The sequence below is a fragment of the Ovis canadensis genome, chromosome 1, assembly GCF_042477335.2.
Source record: "Ovis canadensis isolate MfBH-ARS-UI-01 breed Bighorn chromosome 1, ARS-UI_OviCan_v2, whole genome shotgun sequence".
NCBI lineage: Eukaryota > Metazoa > Chordata > Mammalia > Artiodactyla > Bovidae > Ovis > Ovis canadensis.
In genome coordinates this window covers 23,539,459-23,555,433 of record NC_091245.1, presented here as the reverse complement: position 1 = coordinate 23,555,433, position 15,975 = coordinate 23,539,459, and the positions used below count along the sequence as shown (strand labels likewise).

Genomic DNA, 15,975 nt, shown 5'->3' with positions numbered 1-15,975 from the left:
ATACATAAATGTGTGTGTGTGTGTGTGTGTGTATACATATATACATTGTATGTGATTAATGCATATAAATGGAGTTACAGTATTTATTTAATGAGTGTAACTTTGAGCAATGGGAAGCTCTTCGTGTTGGCTCTGAAGTCTTTTGGATGTGAACTTGGTAGGCTATAATAGTTCCAGGCTCATCTTGCACATTTCCTCACCTAGATCTGATGGTAGCCATCCATTTCTCTAAGAAATTCTGGTTTGTTTTGATGGGCAGTTATATTTCAGAACAAAACTTGTGTACCAGTGGTGTTCATGCTACAGAATTGGTCATTGTTTTTTAGGTCTTTTCAATGGGCAGAACTAGGAAAGACGTATTTTTAAACAAATGATACCTCATATATTCAGATTCTAAATTAGGATCACAGATTCCTCCCCTTAACTTATTGGGTTGGCCAGTAAGTTTGTTCAGGATTTTTTCTGTAACAAACGAGCATTATGGCCAATGTAATATGTCTTATATGTGTCTTTTCCCACATCAAGTCTCATTTCTCAAAGATACCAGAGAATATAAGAATATACATATATATATAAGATAAAATATACAATATGAAAAGAATATAACCCAAGTCCTCATTTGCTTTGTCAGCAAAATATTCTCAGGACAAAAATAACAAACTACCACCAAAGATGACCCAAAAACAGTTAATTTTTTGTAAAACATATACCTTCCACATTTTTATCTTATCTACTTTTTAACAATTGTACTTACCTACCTTTTCAGAGAACATATTATATACTATACTCTGTCCCTTCTATCCTTCAGTTAGTGTTAGTTCTGTGTATAAGTGATTAATGTGTAATTTCCTCCCACTGTGCATGAATAGAGCTGATCTGTGTCAACAACAGGCTGTTTCAGAAATTATAATGTATGACTTCCAAGGCTAGATCATAAAAGATGTAGAAGTTTCTGTGTTGTTCTCCTGTAAGACCACTTACTCTTGGTAAGTCAACTGTCTGTCATGAGGGCATAGATAATTTAATACATTTTTGATCTGTTTTGTGAACATATCTTTCCTGGCAAGCTTTTGCTGAGGGCTCTTATTTGGTCTTTTTTCCCCCTCTTAAAAAACTTTTTATGAAGCTTAACCCACTTTGATGATTTGTGTGTGTACAAATTTATTTTTTCCCTAAATTTTAGAAAGGACATATGATTTATGTTTACTTTTCTAACTTTGTAGCTTGAGCGCTCTTCTTTTTCTGTTTTGGTCATTTGTTTGAAAATATGGCAATTTAGATTTCCTGACTTTCTCTTTCCAACTTTTATATAGAATTTTTCTTATTTTAATTTTATTTCCCTGATCAATTTAGATTCTTTCCCCAGATGTTTTTATTCAGTGTGAAGTTTTATCTTGACAGGTGACTTTGGGATGTTAGTTTTGAGAGTTAATGGATCCCAGACTGCTCCAGCCCCTTCAGAATTTACTGTAAACCATTTGTACTCATCACTATGGAAGTAGGAAAACTTTTTCCAATTTCGGTTGCTGTTCTCAAATTGGCCCACTGTGGTTTTTCTTTCCCCCAACTGAGCTTTTGAGTGAAACTTTTTGTTATTTTGAAGTTACCTGATTTATACCTAGCACACCTTCAAAATTTAGTAAATACCTTGATAAGGACCTTTTCTGTGTTTGAGGCTCTTCGAGTCTTCAGTTCTACCTCTCTAGCCTAGTGTTTCACGAAACAATTATGCTGAGTGCTCTGTCCCCCAGAAATAACCTTTGCTTGAGCCAGGACCAAGTTTTTTTATCCTCACTAGTCCAGATTGTTGAGTCTTCAGGTTAAGAATACAGTTCCTCAAGTGTCAATATTACTTCTGTGGATTTTGCTTCTTGTATTTTCTAGGCTTCTTGCCCTGGTATATCTTTATTTCTTAAGCACCATAAGACTGCACTAATATCTGCTGTACTTTTCAGATACTTTTGAGTTATCTACCTAGCAGTCCCGTACAGCTTTATAAATCAATAAATGTCATGATTGAGAAACTGGCTGTATGTCATTTTCATCACTCCATTTCCCTAAAGCCATCAAAAGCTTTGTTAATTTCTCTGTGTCACAGCAATGACCCTTGTCGTAATATAAGCCCTGGTTCTTCACCTCTTGGGGCTCAGAATGTATAAATGCTTTGAGGAGAATATAGATCATTATTCCACTTTTGAAAGATTCTCTCCTCTGAAATTTTAGTTATCTCTAGTCTTCATTGTTTCTGCACCTTTCTAATATGTTTTAAAAAATGTAAATTTTTATTTTTTTCTGGCTTTTCTAGTTTTTAACAATAGCATTGGTCTGCCATGAATTATTCCATCTAACGTCAAAACAACTTCTATATGTTCTTATGAGGTGATTTATACCTGTGTATATTTGTTTTTTCTTGCTGCCATAATAAATTTGGTGACTGAAATTAATTATCTTACATTTCTGTAGACCTGAGTTTTAAAACGGGTTTTATGGGGCCAAAATCAAGGTATCTGTTTTCTTTCTAGAGTTTCCAGGGAGGACCCATTTCCTTACTATTTCTAGCTTCTGGCAACCACCCACATTTCTTGGCTTGTGGCTACTTTTCCTCCATTTGCAAAGCCTTCAACAATTCCATCTCCCTGACCCTTATTCTTAGTCACATTTCCCTCTGTCTAACCATAGCCACAAAAGGTTTCTCTGCTTTTAACAAATCATTTGATTACATTGTTGATGTTCAGTTGCTAAGTCGTGTCCACTGTTTGTGACCCCCACAGACTGCAGCACACCAGGCTTTCCCTGTCCTTCACTATCTCCCAGAGTTTGCTCAAACTCATATCCACTGAGTCAGCGATGCCATCCAACCATCTCATCTTCTGTCATTCTCTTCTTCTCCTACCCTTAATCTTTCTCAGTACCAGAGTCTTTTCCAATTAAGAAAAGACTGTCAGCTCCTCGCCTCAGGTGGCCAAAATATTGGAGCTTCAGCTTCAGCATCACTCCTTCCAGTGAATATTCAGAGTTGATTTCCTTTTGGATTGACTGGTTTGATCTCCTTGCAGTCTAAGGGACTCTCAGCCTTCTATAGGGTCCAACTCTCACATATGATTGATTAGATTGGGCCCACCCAAATAATGCAAGGTAATCTCCTCTTATCAAGATCCTTAACCTTAATCAGATCTGTACAATCTGCAGTAACATAATCCCTGGCTCTGGGAATTAAGGCTTGGATATCACTGGGAACTATTATTCTACCCACCACAGTGCCAGTAACATCTTCCTGGAATTCCCTTCTCTGGCAATTCTTAAAGTATTTTTTCTTTGTAATTTATTTTTAGTAGTTAAATATACACTTGTGTGTGGTTTTCTTTATATTTATTTTTTGACATTTATAGAGCTTCTCAAAGAGCACACGTTAGACATGTTAGACTTGCTCTCTGTTTGCCATGTGTCTCTTAAGGTCTTTTATTTTCATTCCTGGACATTTTCTGATGGGCATGTTTTATATTATGAATATATTTCAATCTGTAACTTGGATATTTGTTTTCTGAATGAGAGTCCTTTTGGGAATACAAGTTCTTAATTTAATGTAGCTCAGTTGCATTGGTACATTGGTTAATAAGCTTTGGTTAGCACTTGCTTTACCCCATGTAAGAAAACTTTGGCTAACCATGGTTCTAAAAATATTCTCCTATTTATAAAATATTTAATCATGTTGCCTTTCACATTAGATCAACAATGCATGTGGATTTGATTTGTATATATAATGTGAGATTTGGATCAAGATTCATTTTATCCTCATATGATTATGATCCAGCATCTTTCTCTAAACAGTCTTTCTTTTCCTCACTGTAAGTTCTTAGAGAGATAGTCCTGGATTCTGTTTGTTCCATTGGGAGTTTAGATACATGAGTCTGTTTCTGAATTTTCTTCTATTTAATTGATTTAATTGTCTAATTTTATATTAATACCATACTTTCTCAATTTCTGTAAGTTTATAATAACTTGATATCCTGTGGCATAAGTCCACTAACTTTATTCTTTCTTGCAGATTGCTATGATTATTCTTGGTTCTTTGTATTTTTATCTGCATTCCAGTGTCAACTTGTCAGTTTTAAAAACCCTGCTAGGATTTTGATTGGGATTACATTAAATCTGTGCTTTGATTAGAGGAGAACTGATATCTTACCAGTATTAAATCTTCTAATTCATAAAAATGGTGACTTTAAAAATAAATTTAGAACTTTAATTTCTTCCAATTTTGTCATAGTTTTTATTTTAGAAGACTTGCATGTATTTCAATAGATTTATTCCTCAGTTCAGTTCAGTCGCTCAGTCGTGTCCAACTCTTTGCGACCCCATGAATCGCAGCACGCCAGGCCTCCCTGTCCATCACCAACTCCCAGAGTTCACTCAGACTCGTGTCCATCGAGTCAGTGATGCCATCCAGCCATCTCATCCTCGGTCGTCCCCTTCTTCTCCTGCCCCTAATCCCTCCCAGCATCAAAGTCTTTTCCAATGAGTCAACTCTTCGCATGAGGTGCCCAAAGTACTGGAGTTTCCGCTTTAGCATCATTCCTTCCAAAGAAATCCCAGGGCTGATCTCCTTCAGAATGGACTGGTTGGATCTCCTTGCAGTCCAAGGGACTCTCAAGAGTCTTCTCCAACACCACAGTTCAAAAGCATTAATTCTTCGGTGCTCAGCCTTCTTCACAGTCCAATTCTCACATTCATACATGACTACTGGAAAAACCATAGCCTTCCTGGATGTCTGATATTTATGTTATTATAAATTGTATCTTTTAAAATTCTATTGTCTATTAATTCTTGGTATGATGATATCTTAGAATAGATTTTTGTATAGTTATCTTGTATCCAGTGATGACCTTACATTCACATATTAATGTTAATTGATGGTAGATTTTGGATATTTTTATATGTAATCATAAAATCTGAAAATAATGGCATTTTATTTCTTCCCCTTTAATCTTTACTTCTTTTATCTTTGTCTTATTACACTTCTAGGGGTTCCAGTATCCAATAGAAGTGGTGATAGAAAAGGCTTGGCTTATTTGCCATCCAAAGAAAGCTTTCTACCATTATTGAACATTGAGTGTGATGATTTATGTAGACTTTTTGTGAACATGCTTTGTCAGGTTACAGAAGTTTCTTATATTCCTTATCTTCTAAGAGATTTAAATTATAAATGTATGAATTTTACTACATTGTATCTATTGAGGTAATTATATGCTTTTTTCCTTACTTTAATGTGGTAAATTACTTGATTTTCAAATGTTAAACCATACTTGGATACTTGGAACAGAATTCTTGTCATAATTTTTAAAAAACATATCTTGCCTGGAGAATCTCAGGGATGGGGGAGCCCGGTGGGCTACCATCTACGGGGTCGCACAGAGTCGGACATGACTGAAGCGACTTAGCAGCAGCAGCAGCAGCCTCACTTTGCTGATATTTTTCCTAGGATTTTTGCATCTAAATTAATGATAGTGCTTGGTATGTAAGTTTCCTGTCTTGTGGTGTCCTCCTCAGGGTTTCACTTGCCTCATAAAAATGAGTTGAAAAATGTTACCAACCATTCTCTGAAAGAGTGTTTGTAAGATTATTTATTTCTTAAATGTTTTAAATAAGCCCGTCTTTGACAGTTCTTAATAATGGATTTAATTAGCTAATTCTTATGACCAGAAAAATATTTGTATGATTTGTGTCCTTTTAAATTTTTTGAGCCTCACTTTAGGGTTTAACGTAATACGGTCTCTTTTGGAGAATTTCCTGTGTTTGAGAAGAATGTATATTCTTCTGTTGTCTGATAGAGTGTTCAGTAGATGTCTGTTAGGTCTCGCTGGTTTATAGTGTTGCTCAGGTCTTCTGTTTACTTGTTAATCTTCTGTCTGATTGTACTGTCCATTGTTGAAAATGAGGTGCTAAAGGCTCCAAGTAATATGCATCAGGAGTTTCTCATTCTCATTTGAATTCTCCAGAGAAACAGAGGGTGGTGGTGGTGGTGGTGGTGGTGGTGGTGGTGGTGGTGGTGGTGGTGGTGGTGGTGGTGGTGGGGTGTGTGTGTGTGTGTGTGTGTGTGTGTGTGTGTGTGTGTGTGTGTTCTATTGAGGCCTTTAGCTAACTAGATTGAGGCCCACCCATTTTATGGAGATCAGTCTGCTTTATTCAGAATGCAATGATTTAAATGTTAATTTCAACGAGGCTTGTGACTCCAAAAGGGAATTTTTGTGTATGAAGTTAACTAGCCTAAAGGATATTCAACCAGGCCTGTGGCCTCTTAAGACCACAGCCTCTAAATTTCTGGATTAACGTGTCAAAAAAAAATTTTTTTTATAAGTAAAAATAGGATTTAAAAATTAAACACTTTTAAGTCTGGCCCTCTCCTCCTTTTCCAGCTTCCTTCCAAGATGGGCTTTCTGGGTACCTAGTCAAGGGCTACTGACCCAGTTTGATTTCTGCTTCACGACAGGGATGAGGAGAGAGGAAAATGCATCCCTGATTATTGCTTGCAGTCTGACTCTGACCCCAGGCAGCATGGGCGAGGGATAAACCCAGCACGAATTGTGATTTCTTATCTGACTGAGAATTTTCCTGTAAAGATCATTTGTTGGGGAGGGATGTTAATAGGGGACTGAGGTTCTTTTTTTTTTAATGGTGACTTATTTTTCACATTATGTTTAATCATCAGTGCTTTAAAAAGCAGAGTCTTGTAGAGTCCTGGGAATTAGGTTCCCTGGCACATTGGGTGGGAGTGTTTCGCCATTTGCACGTGGGCTCTGGCCTCTGGGGCACCCAGGAGAGGGATTCACACACCCTGGCACCCGGGCACGGAGAAACCCACTGCAGCTGGGCCAGCCTGTGTTTTCATTTCAAATGAGATCCAGTTGTTTTTTTTTTAATACGGAGTCATACTTTTTTTAAAAAAAAAAGCTTGAGATCTGAATGTGATGTCTAATTGTACCAGATGTTAATGTTTTAAAGCTATACAATGTTTAAAATTTCTACCTTTTTGTGTTTCATTATTTTAACTGTTCTTTTATCTATTGTTGTATGTGGACTGGGATATTTTGTTTCTCCTCTTAGCATTTGTTTCTATAACCAGAAATAAAATTATATATTAAAGAAAAAAATAAATGTTACTCTCAGCCATAAAAGGCCCACAGATATATCAATAATAATGTTTAACCAAATATCTGGGCACCATGGCTGATCTAGTTCAACATAAAAATAACCATTACCCATGCTTTTCCACACTCTGCCTCCAGAAATATGTCAAAGTTAGCATTTAAGTGTTCTTTTAAGTGGTCTTCCCTTTAGAATTTGTTATCCTCTATTATACTTACAATATAAAGCAGCTTATAGAATTAGAAAAACCTGGTTCAAGGCCAGCTCTGCAACTTCTTATCCTTGTGACTTTGAACAACTCTAACTAAATTTTCTCTATATTATGATTTAGAAATTTAAATCCATTAATTGTCCAGGGTGATAATGCAAATTAGAACTAATAGTTAAATTCTATTTGAATTCTTGTCCTTGTACACAATTCATTATAAATAATGTTTTTAATTTGATAGCAATAAAATATCTTGTAGGTATTTTAACTATATGTGAGAATTTCATTTGAGAATGACGGTGTATATTTTATTAAATACTATTTAATGAGTGAGATAACTACCTTTTTAGTTGTGGCTTTATCTTAAAGTGTTGAATTTCTTTTATCCTAAGTTGTTCAGTTTGCAAGCATGAGTAGATACCTTTTATCCCTTTGTTCCAGGGGTGTTCTAAGTATGATGCCAGTTGCATGTGTAAGAGAGTGGTCATCAATGATGGGAACCTTAAGAGAATCTTTAACTCACTGCCAGTTTCAGGGAAGGAGAGCCCACAGCTTCTTTTAATAAAGTGTCATTTTATTAATGACTTTTGCTGAAAGAAAAATTTTTCTTCATGGAATTCCTGAAAAAGTTTCTTCTGGGTTAAATTATTACAGAATACCCTCTTAAAAAACTAACTGAACAGATACTAGCTGAAAGACTTTGAGCTTAATTTTCATATAGGGGAATAATCTAATGGCTTAGAATGGAGATTTTTATTTTATAGCCCAACTTGTTTGCATTGTAGCAGACAAGATAATGTAAATTATCTGGGTTTAAATTCCAGCTCTGCCACTTAATAACTTGAATCTTTGGGTAAGTTATTAATTTTTCCAAGTTTCAGTGCCTTTTTTATAAGGTTATTGAAGGCTTACAAGATATTCGTATGAGAAGTACCTAATTCAGTCCTAGATACCTTGAAGGAACTCAGCAAATATTGGTGTCATTTATCTGTGTTTACATGTGGGCAAATGGGAATGTTGATGAGAAGAAGGGAATCCCTCCTCCATGCCCCAGAACTGAATTTTTCTGGCATTGATGAGACCAATATATCTCTTCAAATGCTTGCTTTTCTCATAGTTAATAGCTTTGGATAGAGCGTGTTGTTTGTTGCCTCTTTGCTTTTTCACAATTTAATCTTTAAAAAAAAAGCCTATAAGGATGCTTGTAAGAGATATGTATGTGTTTGAATATGTATAATAAATGTCCCAAAATACAGTCTTAAAATTTGAAAAGAATAGCCATGAAGACTATATAGTTTTTGTTTCTTGGGGCAGAATTTCCCTCCCTGAACTCCTTGGTTCTAGATAGGCATCAGTGCTCTATAGAAATAGCTTTAGTGACTGTGATCTTACTCCCTCTTAAGACACCGTTCTGGCTTTAGAATGTTCTATTTATTAGAAAGGTCTTCTTCATTTTGTCCTTCATTGTATCTTATAATAATTCTACCTGTCAATCCATTCTACTTATATATATTCACAGAATAAACTAATCTTATCTCATGTATATGCAGGAATCATGTCTTCATCTTTCTGTCCTCAGAGTCTAGGATAGTAAGTGTGCTGTGTATGCTTAGTCACTCTCAGTCATGTCCAACTCTTTGAGACCCCCATAGACTGTAGCCCACCAGGCTCTTCTGTCCATGGGATTCTCCAGGCAAGAATACTGGAGTGGGTTACCATTCCCTTCTCCAGGGGGTCTTCCTGACCCTGAGGTTGAACCTGTGTCTCCTCAGCTCAAAACAGGGGTATTATTTAATGAATATTTGAGATTCAGATCTTGAAGACAGTTCTATATTTTTTCATACAAAAACTTTTAAAATTCAGTCTACATTTTTATTACTTCTGGTCAAAAATTTTAACTGTACTGACAAAATTAAGGAATATTAATTTATGTTTATTTCTGGTATCATTTATTATATAATCTAGAAATGAGTAAACATTTTTTCTTTTATTTCTTACACTTTCTCTTGTAGAGTTTTTTGTAATTACTACTGGCAATAACATTTTCTATGATATTAATATAGTACATATTCTTCTTCTTTGATTTATCAGACTGGACAAAAGTAAGCAACATCCATCTATATAGTATTTAAGAAAAAGATATATATATATATATGATAACAAGGGAAAGTTGAAAATAAAAGTACAAATACTTATCATCCAAACACTAGCTATTATAGCTATATTAAAAGTAAACCAAAAAATGTCAGGGGAAAAAGCATTAATAGAAATAAATGGAGTTAATTCCTAATGGTAAAGTGCTCAATTCACCTGGAAGTAATAATAATTCTAAATATCGGTTCACATTTTCTGTGATTTTCAAACTTGTTGTAGTACTTACTGCTTACATTATTTACTTACTCATCTGGCTGTATTGGGTCTCAGTTGCAGCACACAAAGTCTTTTGCATCATGCTGGATCTTGCCTCACACAGACTCTCTGGTTGTGATATGTGGACTCCAGAGTGCCCAGGGCTTTAGTAGTTGTGGCCCGTAGGCTCTCTAGTTGTGACACACAGGCTCCAGAGCATGTGGGCATCAGTTGCTGCAGAAAGCGGACTTTCAAGCTGTGGGGCATAAGCTCTGGAGCACGCTGCTTCAGCAGTTGTGGCACGTGGGCTTAGTTGCTCTGTAGCATGTGGGATCTTAGTTCCCTGACCAGGGATCGAACCTGCATCCCCTGCACTGCAAAGTGGATTCTTAATCACTGGACCATCAGTGAAGTCCCTACTTTTTTTTAACTGAATGCTCCCTTCCCAATTAATTTCATGCCATTACCAAATTTTAAAAATCATTTTCCTTCATAATCTTCATTCAACAAATTTCTTGCATAAAATGAATGAATACCATATTAATACTAATCCTTATAACAGTCTATTTGTGCTTACTAGTTCCTTTACCATCAGTTCTATTTCTGTTCCTATTTGACTGTGGAATAAGGGTATTATTCAATAGTTTAGAAAGATATTTGATACTGAATTACATAAAATTAATATATGTAAGAGCATCACTACTGTGAATGACATAGTTTACCAAAAAAGCTATCTCTTTAGAATTCTTTTCCTTCTGCCTTTGAGTGGGTCTGTCAGGAGTAAAGAAGAGGCTGCCCGGAGAGGGAGGAGCCATGTGTCTTGATTGCAAATGCTTTGCTTTTGTTTTCGCTTCTCATGGCTTGTTGCTGCATTTAGGCATATGAGTAATAAAGCTAAGTCACTTCTTTGGGGGATCATAGGTATGTCTAAATGCTTACATCTGCACAGTTTTCCCAAATACTTATTTTTCAGAGTGTAGGTATAATCTTTTTTGGAGTCCACATAAAAATATGTGAATTATGACTTGCTGCACATTTTATTATGTATCTTGATACAGTATCCATTCCTAATCATTCACTGATGCAAGAAACATCTGTGTGCTAGTCTTTGACAAGCAGTGTAAGTGATACTATAACAGAAAAAAAGCTATATTAGTTTTATTTAACAGAATAATAAATTCTCATTTACCTTTTTATTTCTTTCCCTAAGAAATTCAGCATTTAATTCAATCTCTTGCATTGGGGGAGGGGAGGGTCACAATTACCAAAGAAACATGGGTGTCATTTTAATTACAAAATAAATTAATGGAAATCTTTAAATTTTTCAGGATGAGCGAGATCCAGAGAAAGAAGATGAACTGGAACTGAAAAGAGGTCTTTTATATAGAGACTCTGCCTATGACAGTGACCCAGAGTATAGGTATGAGCTTGACTAATGCAGTGTACAGAGATCTGCTCATAGTTAATATCAAATAACCTTGTTTTTAATCTACTATTTTTCAGTAGTATAGGAGAAATTCAGCTCTTCTAGCCTTAAATTCCAGAAATGTTGTAGTAATAATAAAACTTTTGCAAAATTATACTAACAAATCTCATGAAGACACTTGAAAACCCTGTGTTAATTGCCATTAAGTGTGGTGTTAAAAACTGAATGTGTAAATTTTGAGTTTATATAACTAATATTTCTGAGTCTGTATGACTTATTGATGCTGTACCACTGATTACTATGTCTTCCACCTTCCTGAGTTTTCTGAACACGTATAAGGAAAAAAGTTCCAGATAATGGAATATGTTTTATTGCTAACCAGGGATATGTACTGAAATCTCTGATCTTTTCCGTGGTAGGCTCATGTAAGCATTTCATAAACATGTGAGGACTTTTCCTTGTGTTTATTACACAGAGTATAAATGTAAACTCCCGTCCAAAGTTACTGCTTCCCAATCTTAGAGGAATACTCTACTTCCTTGTATTTTAAGTGAGTTTGAAGAAGAAGCAATCCAAACAGGAAAAGGAAGGTTCAAGAAAGTACATACCTTGGGAAGAATTTTTACCATTTATTATTGTTACTTAGACTTCTGTTCCCTAAATTATTGTCATATGGGTTAGCATTCCAATTTTGTGTTCTATATCCACATAATTAATTCTAATTTGGGTAAGAAGTGAGTAGGGTTGATAAAGGGTTGATAAAGGGTCTGATTTTCAAAATTTTATATGCATGATATTGCTTCTAAAAATATAAATTTCTACTTTCTACTTCCATAGATTCTGGTTCCTTATATATAGGAGTGAGACCTAGAAATCAGCATTTTTAAAAATATTGTACATGATTCTAATGCAAGTAATATAAGGACCATATTTAGAAAAGCACTTGTTTCTATTTAAAGTTTGCCATAAACCTTAGTATTGGTTCTTTATCCAGTTCACAGGCAATGTTAATTTAGGTCACCTGAGACTGTTTTAGCACCTCTCCAGTGAGAGTTAAGCAGAGCATCGGGAAAGTTCTGCTGACACATTTTTTAAATTACATTATACTCCTTGCCTCTTCTCTTGGACCCTTAGGACGTAATTGGAACAACAGGACAGAGTGGTTAATGCTTCAAGACATTTTATAAGAGTACCTTTGTTATTAGCTCCAGAAGGTACTGAACTGATCATGATATTATTTGTTTTTATCCCCAAGTTATATAATAGGCCAAGAAGTCACTCCCATTCTACTTTCCATCTCAAAGATGAGGGAATCACACTTAAAGTAATTACCCACTTGCTTGCCTTAAGGTTTCTCTCAGCAGAAGTCAAAAGGGAGTTTGAGATCTTGGCCGAAATTACCCCTCTGCAAACATCCTCTGACAGGGGTCAAGGGGAAGTCCACATGGACCTCTGGAATGCCTGAGTGAGGACTGCAGCAAATCCTCTCCTCCAAAAGCAACAAAACTGAATGGAATTATCCAAAAAAAAAAAAAAGACTTAAGGACTCTGAAAATTGACTAAAAACTAACAAATTGAGAAGCATTTATCAATAAAATCTACTGAAGTTCTATAAGAGCGTTAGGAGTCTATGTCATTTTCCTTGGAGCTCCAAGGCCCACCTGGACCTCCAGATCCTTGGCACAATAGTTCTGGGGCAGTTATGCCAAAAGACAGGCAATTCCTCTTCCAGAGGGCACTGACTTTATATGGAACATAGTATAGGAAATGACATGTGTAGAGGGATTAATGGAAACAGTAATGATCCTACCGGCAAACAGTAAGAGTACTTGAGATCTTACTTCCTGCATAATGGACAGACAATAAAATTCCAGGGACAAGATAGCCACAGTTGTCCTTGATAAAGTTCTATCTATCCCTGGTCGTCTAGAATATTATGTGTATGCATAGGCTGTAAATATGTTTAGGAGAGACTAGAGAGTGTATTAGGGAGCCACTAGTCCATGGATGAATGTCAGACCTTGTGAAGGCAGAAAGCAAACTCCAGGGCAGTTTTGTCAACCAGATAAACGTTAAATATATTCCCTAAGCCACACATAGATATATTGGCAAAAAATGGACACTTTATAGGGTTATTGACTTTGACCAATCATTTGCTGGTCACTAAGCTGTGCTTACCTGGGGCAACCTCTAGAAGGCCAGGCTTAAAAATGGAAACAATAATTTAAAAAAAAAAGAAAGGAACAAGAGACACCAGCAACTACAGCGTGCAAGGGAAACAGGCTCCATCGCATAGGTACAGACAAGTCACTGAACAAATAACAACAACTCTAGGTAAGGAGGCAGAATCCAGAGTTGCTGCAATTTTTATCTAAATTGTTGTTTTTGACAAAAGATTATGGGATATGCAAAGAAACAGTAAAGTGTGACCCATACACATGGAAAATGAATTATTAGAAACAGCTTGAGCTGGCCCCGAGGATGTAGCAGCTATGATTAAAGAACTAAGGGAAATATAATGACAATCAAATAAAGAATATTCATAATGAGAAATTATTTTCTTTCATATTTTTTTCCAGAAAAATCTATGCCCAGGACTCAATCCTTTATCTTATGATCTAGATATTCATTGTGGTTATCAGAGTACTTGTTACTGCATTTCCCATGCTAACTGTCCTGTCTCTTCTATCACCTTTGAATATGAAATTCACTTGAAAGAAATCTCTTATTAAGAAATTATTAAGCGACCTTTTACTTCTAATAATTTGGGATTTGAGAGCTGGATTGGGGAAAGAATTTACTACCATGAAGATAGTCCTTCTCAACTTTTGTACTGCCTATCTTTCAGGAAATTTTAGACATTTGCTATTGTACCGTTACCAGTTACCAGGGTCCTGAGATGCTCTTTCTCTTTTTAATACCTTCTGTGTATATTTCAAATTTCTTCAGTTTTCAGGATGTTGAAAATTCTCTACATTGTTGTATAATTCTAGCATCACTATCGGGTTTGAGAATTAGTCCTAACTAAAGATCAGGCAAGGGGTGATACTTTATGATGGGAGTTGGCTGCAGAAATAGAGAAGAGTATAAAAATAATTTTAATTTCATGTTTAGAACATGAGATGGCCATTTATAGCTATTGCCCTGAATTTTTAGCTAGGTTGTCCTTTTATGGAACTGGCTATTTATATAAACTGTTTTCTATTTACTTGTGCATATTTCTCAGGTTACTAACAGTAGGAATATGCTCAACATAAATGTTATAATTATTAAATTATTTATAACATAATCTCAAAGTGACTAGTTTAAACTTTGACTATATGTTTTTGAATAACACAGATTGAATGTAGTTTTAATCTCCTACCATTGCTCACTATCCAGTTAATGTGATGAATTTACCAAGGTGTAACACATAGCCAAAAAGCTGTCTTTGGTCCTAGTAAATGGGAAAATAATCGAAATAATATATAGACTTAAAGTCCCTTGAACAAGAATAAACTTTCCGTTTTAAGTGAGAAAAATGTTGCTTAATTCTGATTTGAATTCTTTGGATTTTATGTGACCTGGTATATTATGATGTTTCAGATAATTTGTGCCTTGGTTCTGTTATACTATGATATAGAGAATAACCAATGCCATCTTGTTTATCTAGTGAATGTCTATCCATTCTTTAAGACTAAGCTCAAGTTATTCCATCTTCTGAGATACCTTTTATGACCTCAGCAGTTCAGTTTAGTTCAGTTGCTCAGTCGTGTCTGACTCTTTGCGACTCCATGAACCGCAGCATGCCAGGCCTCCCTGTCCATCACCAACTCCCGGAGTTTACCCAAACCCATATCCATTGAGTCGGTGATGCCATCTAACCATCTCATCCTCTGTCATCTCCTTCTCCTCCTGCCTTCAATCTTTCCCAACATCAGGGTCTTTTCAAATGAGTCAGCTCTTTGCATCAGGTGGCCAAAGTATTGGAGTTTCAGCTTCAACATCAGTCCTTCCAGTGAACACCCAGGACTGAGTTCCTTTAGGATGGACTGGTTGGATCTCCTTAGACTGTCGTTTTTTCCTTTATCCTGCCATTTCCTCTCACATATATGTTTTCAGTTGGCAGTATTTATCTCATGATTGTTTTGTTCTGTGTCTGTCTTGCCTCCTCGTGTTAAGCATAGGCACCGATGTTTTGCCTACCTTTGTTTTTGTCTGTGTATCAAGGACTCTGATGTGTGCACTAGGAGCTCAGTTTTTTTTCTTTAAGTTCAGATATTAAAATTAAGCCCTTTATTAATAATGATCAATTGCATTTGTTGAAGCTTTAAGACATTACTTAAGAAAACACATTTTACGGTTGTGATATTTAATAATGTCTCTAGATAAGGAATCAACAGTGGAAATTATGATGATGAAAACTATCAGATCTTATTTCTTATCAGTGGCTCATTTCTACACATCCAAGAAAGGAAAGTAAGTGACCTGTAAGTAACCAGCCTTGAGTAAATTCATTTGAATAAACTTCTATTAATGTTTATTATATAGTTTATGTGAATAGTAAAAGAAGTTAAACAACATCTAATTTTTTCCCTAAAGTTTCACATTTCTATAGAAAAGCCAATAATTTACTGTAGTTCCTAGATGAGTTGTATCATAAATACCCAATTTATGATCTAACAATCATAAATTGTTAGAAATCCAAATTCTTGGACCCCACCTCAGATATATTCAGTTAGTTATTCTGGGTGTGAAGCTCAATAATCTGAGTTGTAATAAAGCCCTTCAGATGACTCTGATGTGTGTTAAAGTTTGAGAACTACTGCTATAATTTATCAAGAAATCTTGATGTCTTTTTTTTTTTTCCAAA

At 35.5% G+C, this 15,975-nt stretch overlaps 1 protein-coding gene across 2 annotated transcripts in view; it reads left to right on the top strand.

Moving 5' to 3' along the window:
• Positions 1–15,975, top strand: part of SPATA6 (spermatogenesis associated 6) — a 166,633-nt gene that overhangs the window by 137,406 nt on the left and 13,252 nt on the right. For both annotated transcript variants that reach the window (XM_069590989.1, XM_069590979.1), the window contains exon 12: positions 11,026–11,117. In XM_069590989.1, coding sequence (XP_069447090.1) covers positions 11,026–11,117 — 92 coding nt within the window. The remainder of the gene's footprint in view (positions 1–11,025; positions 11,118–15,975) is intronic.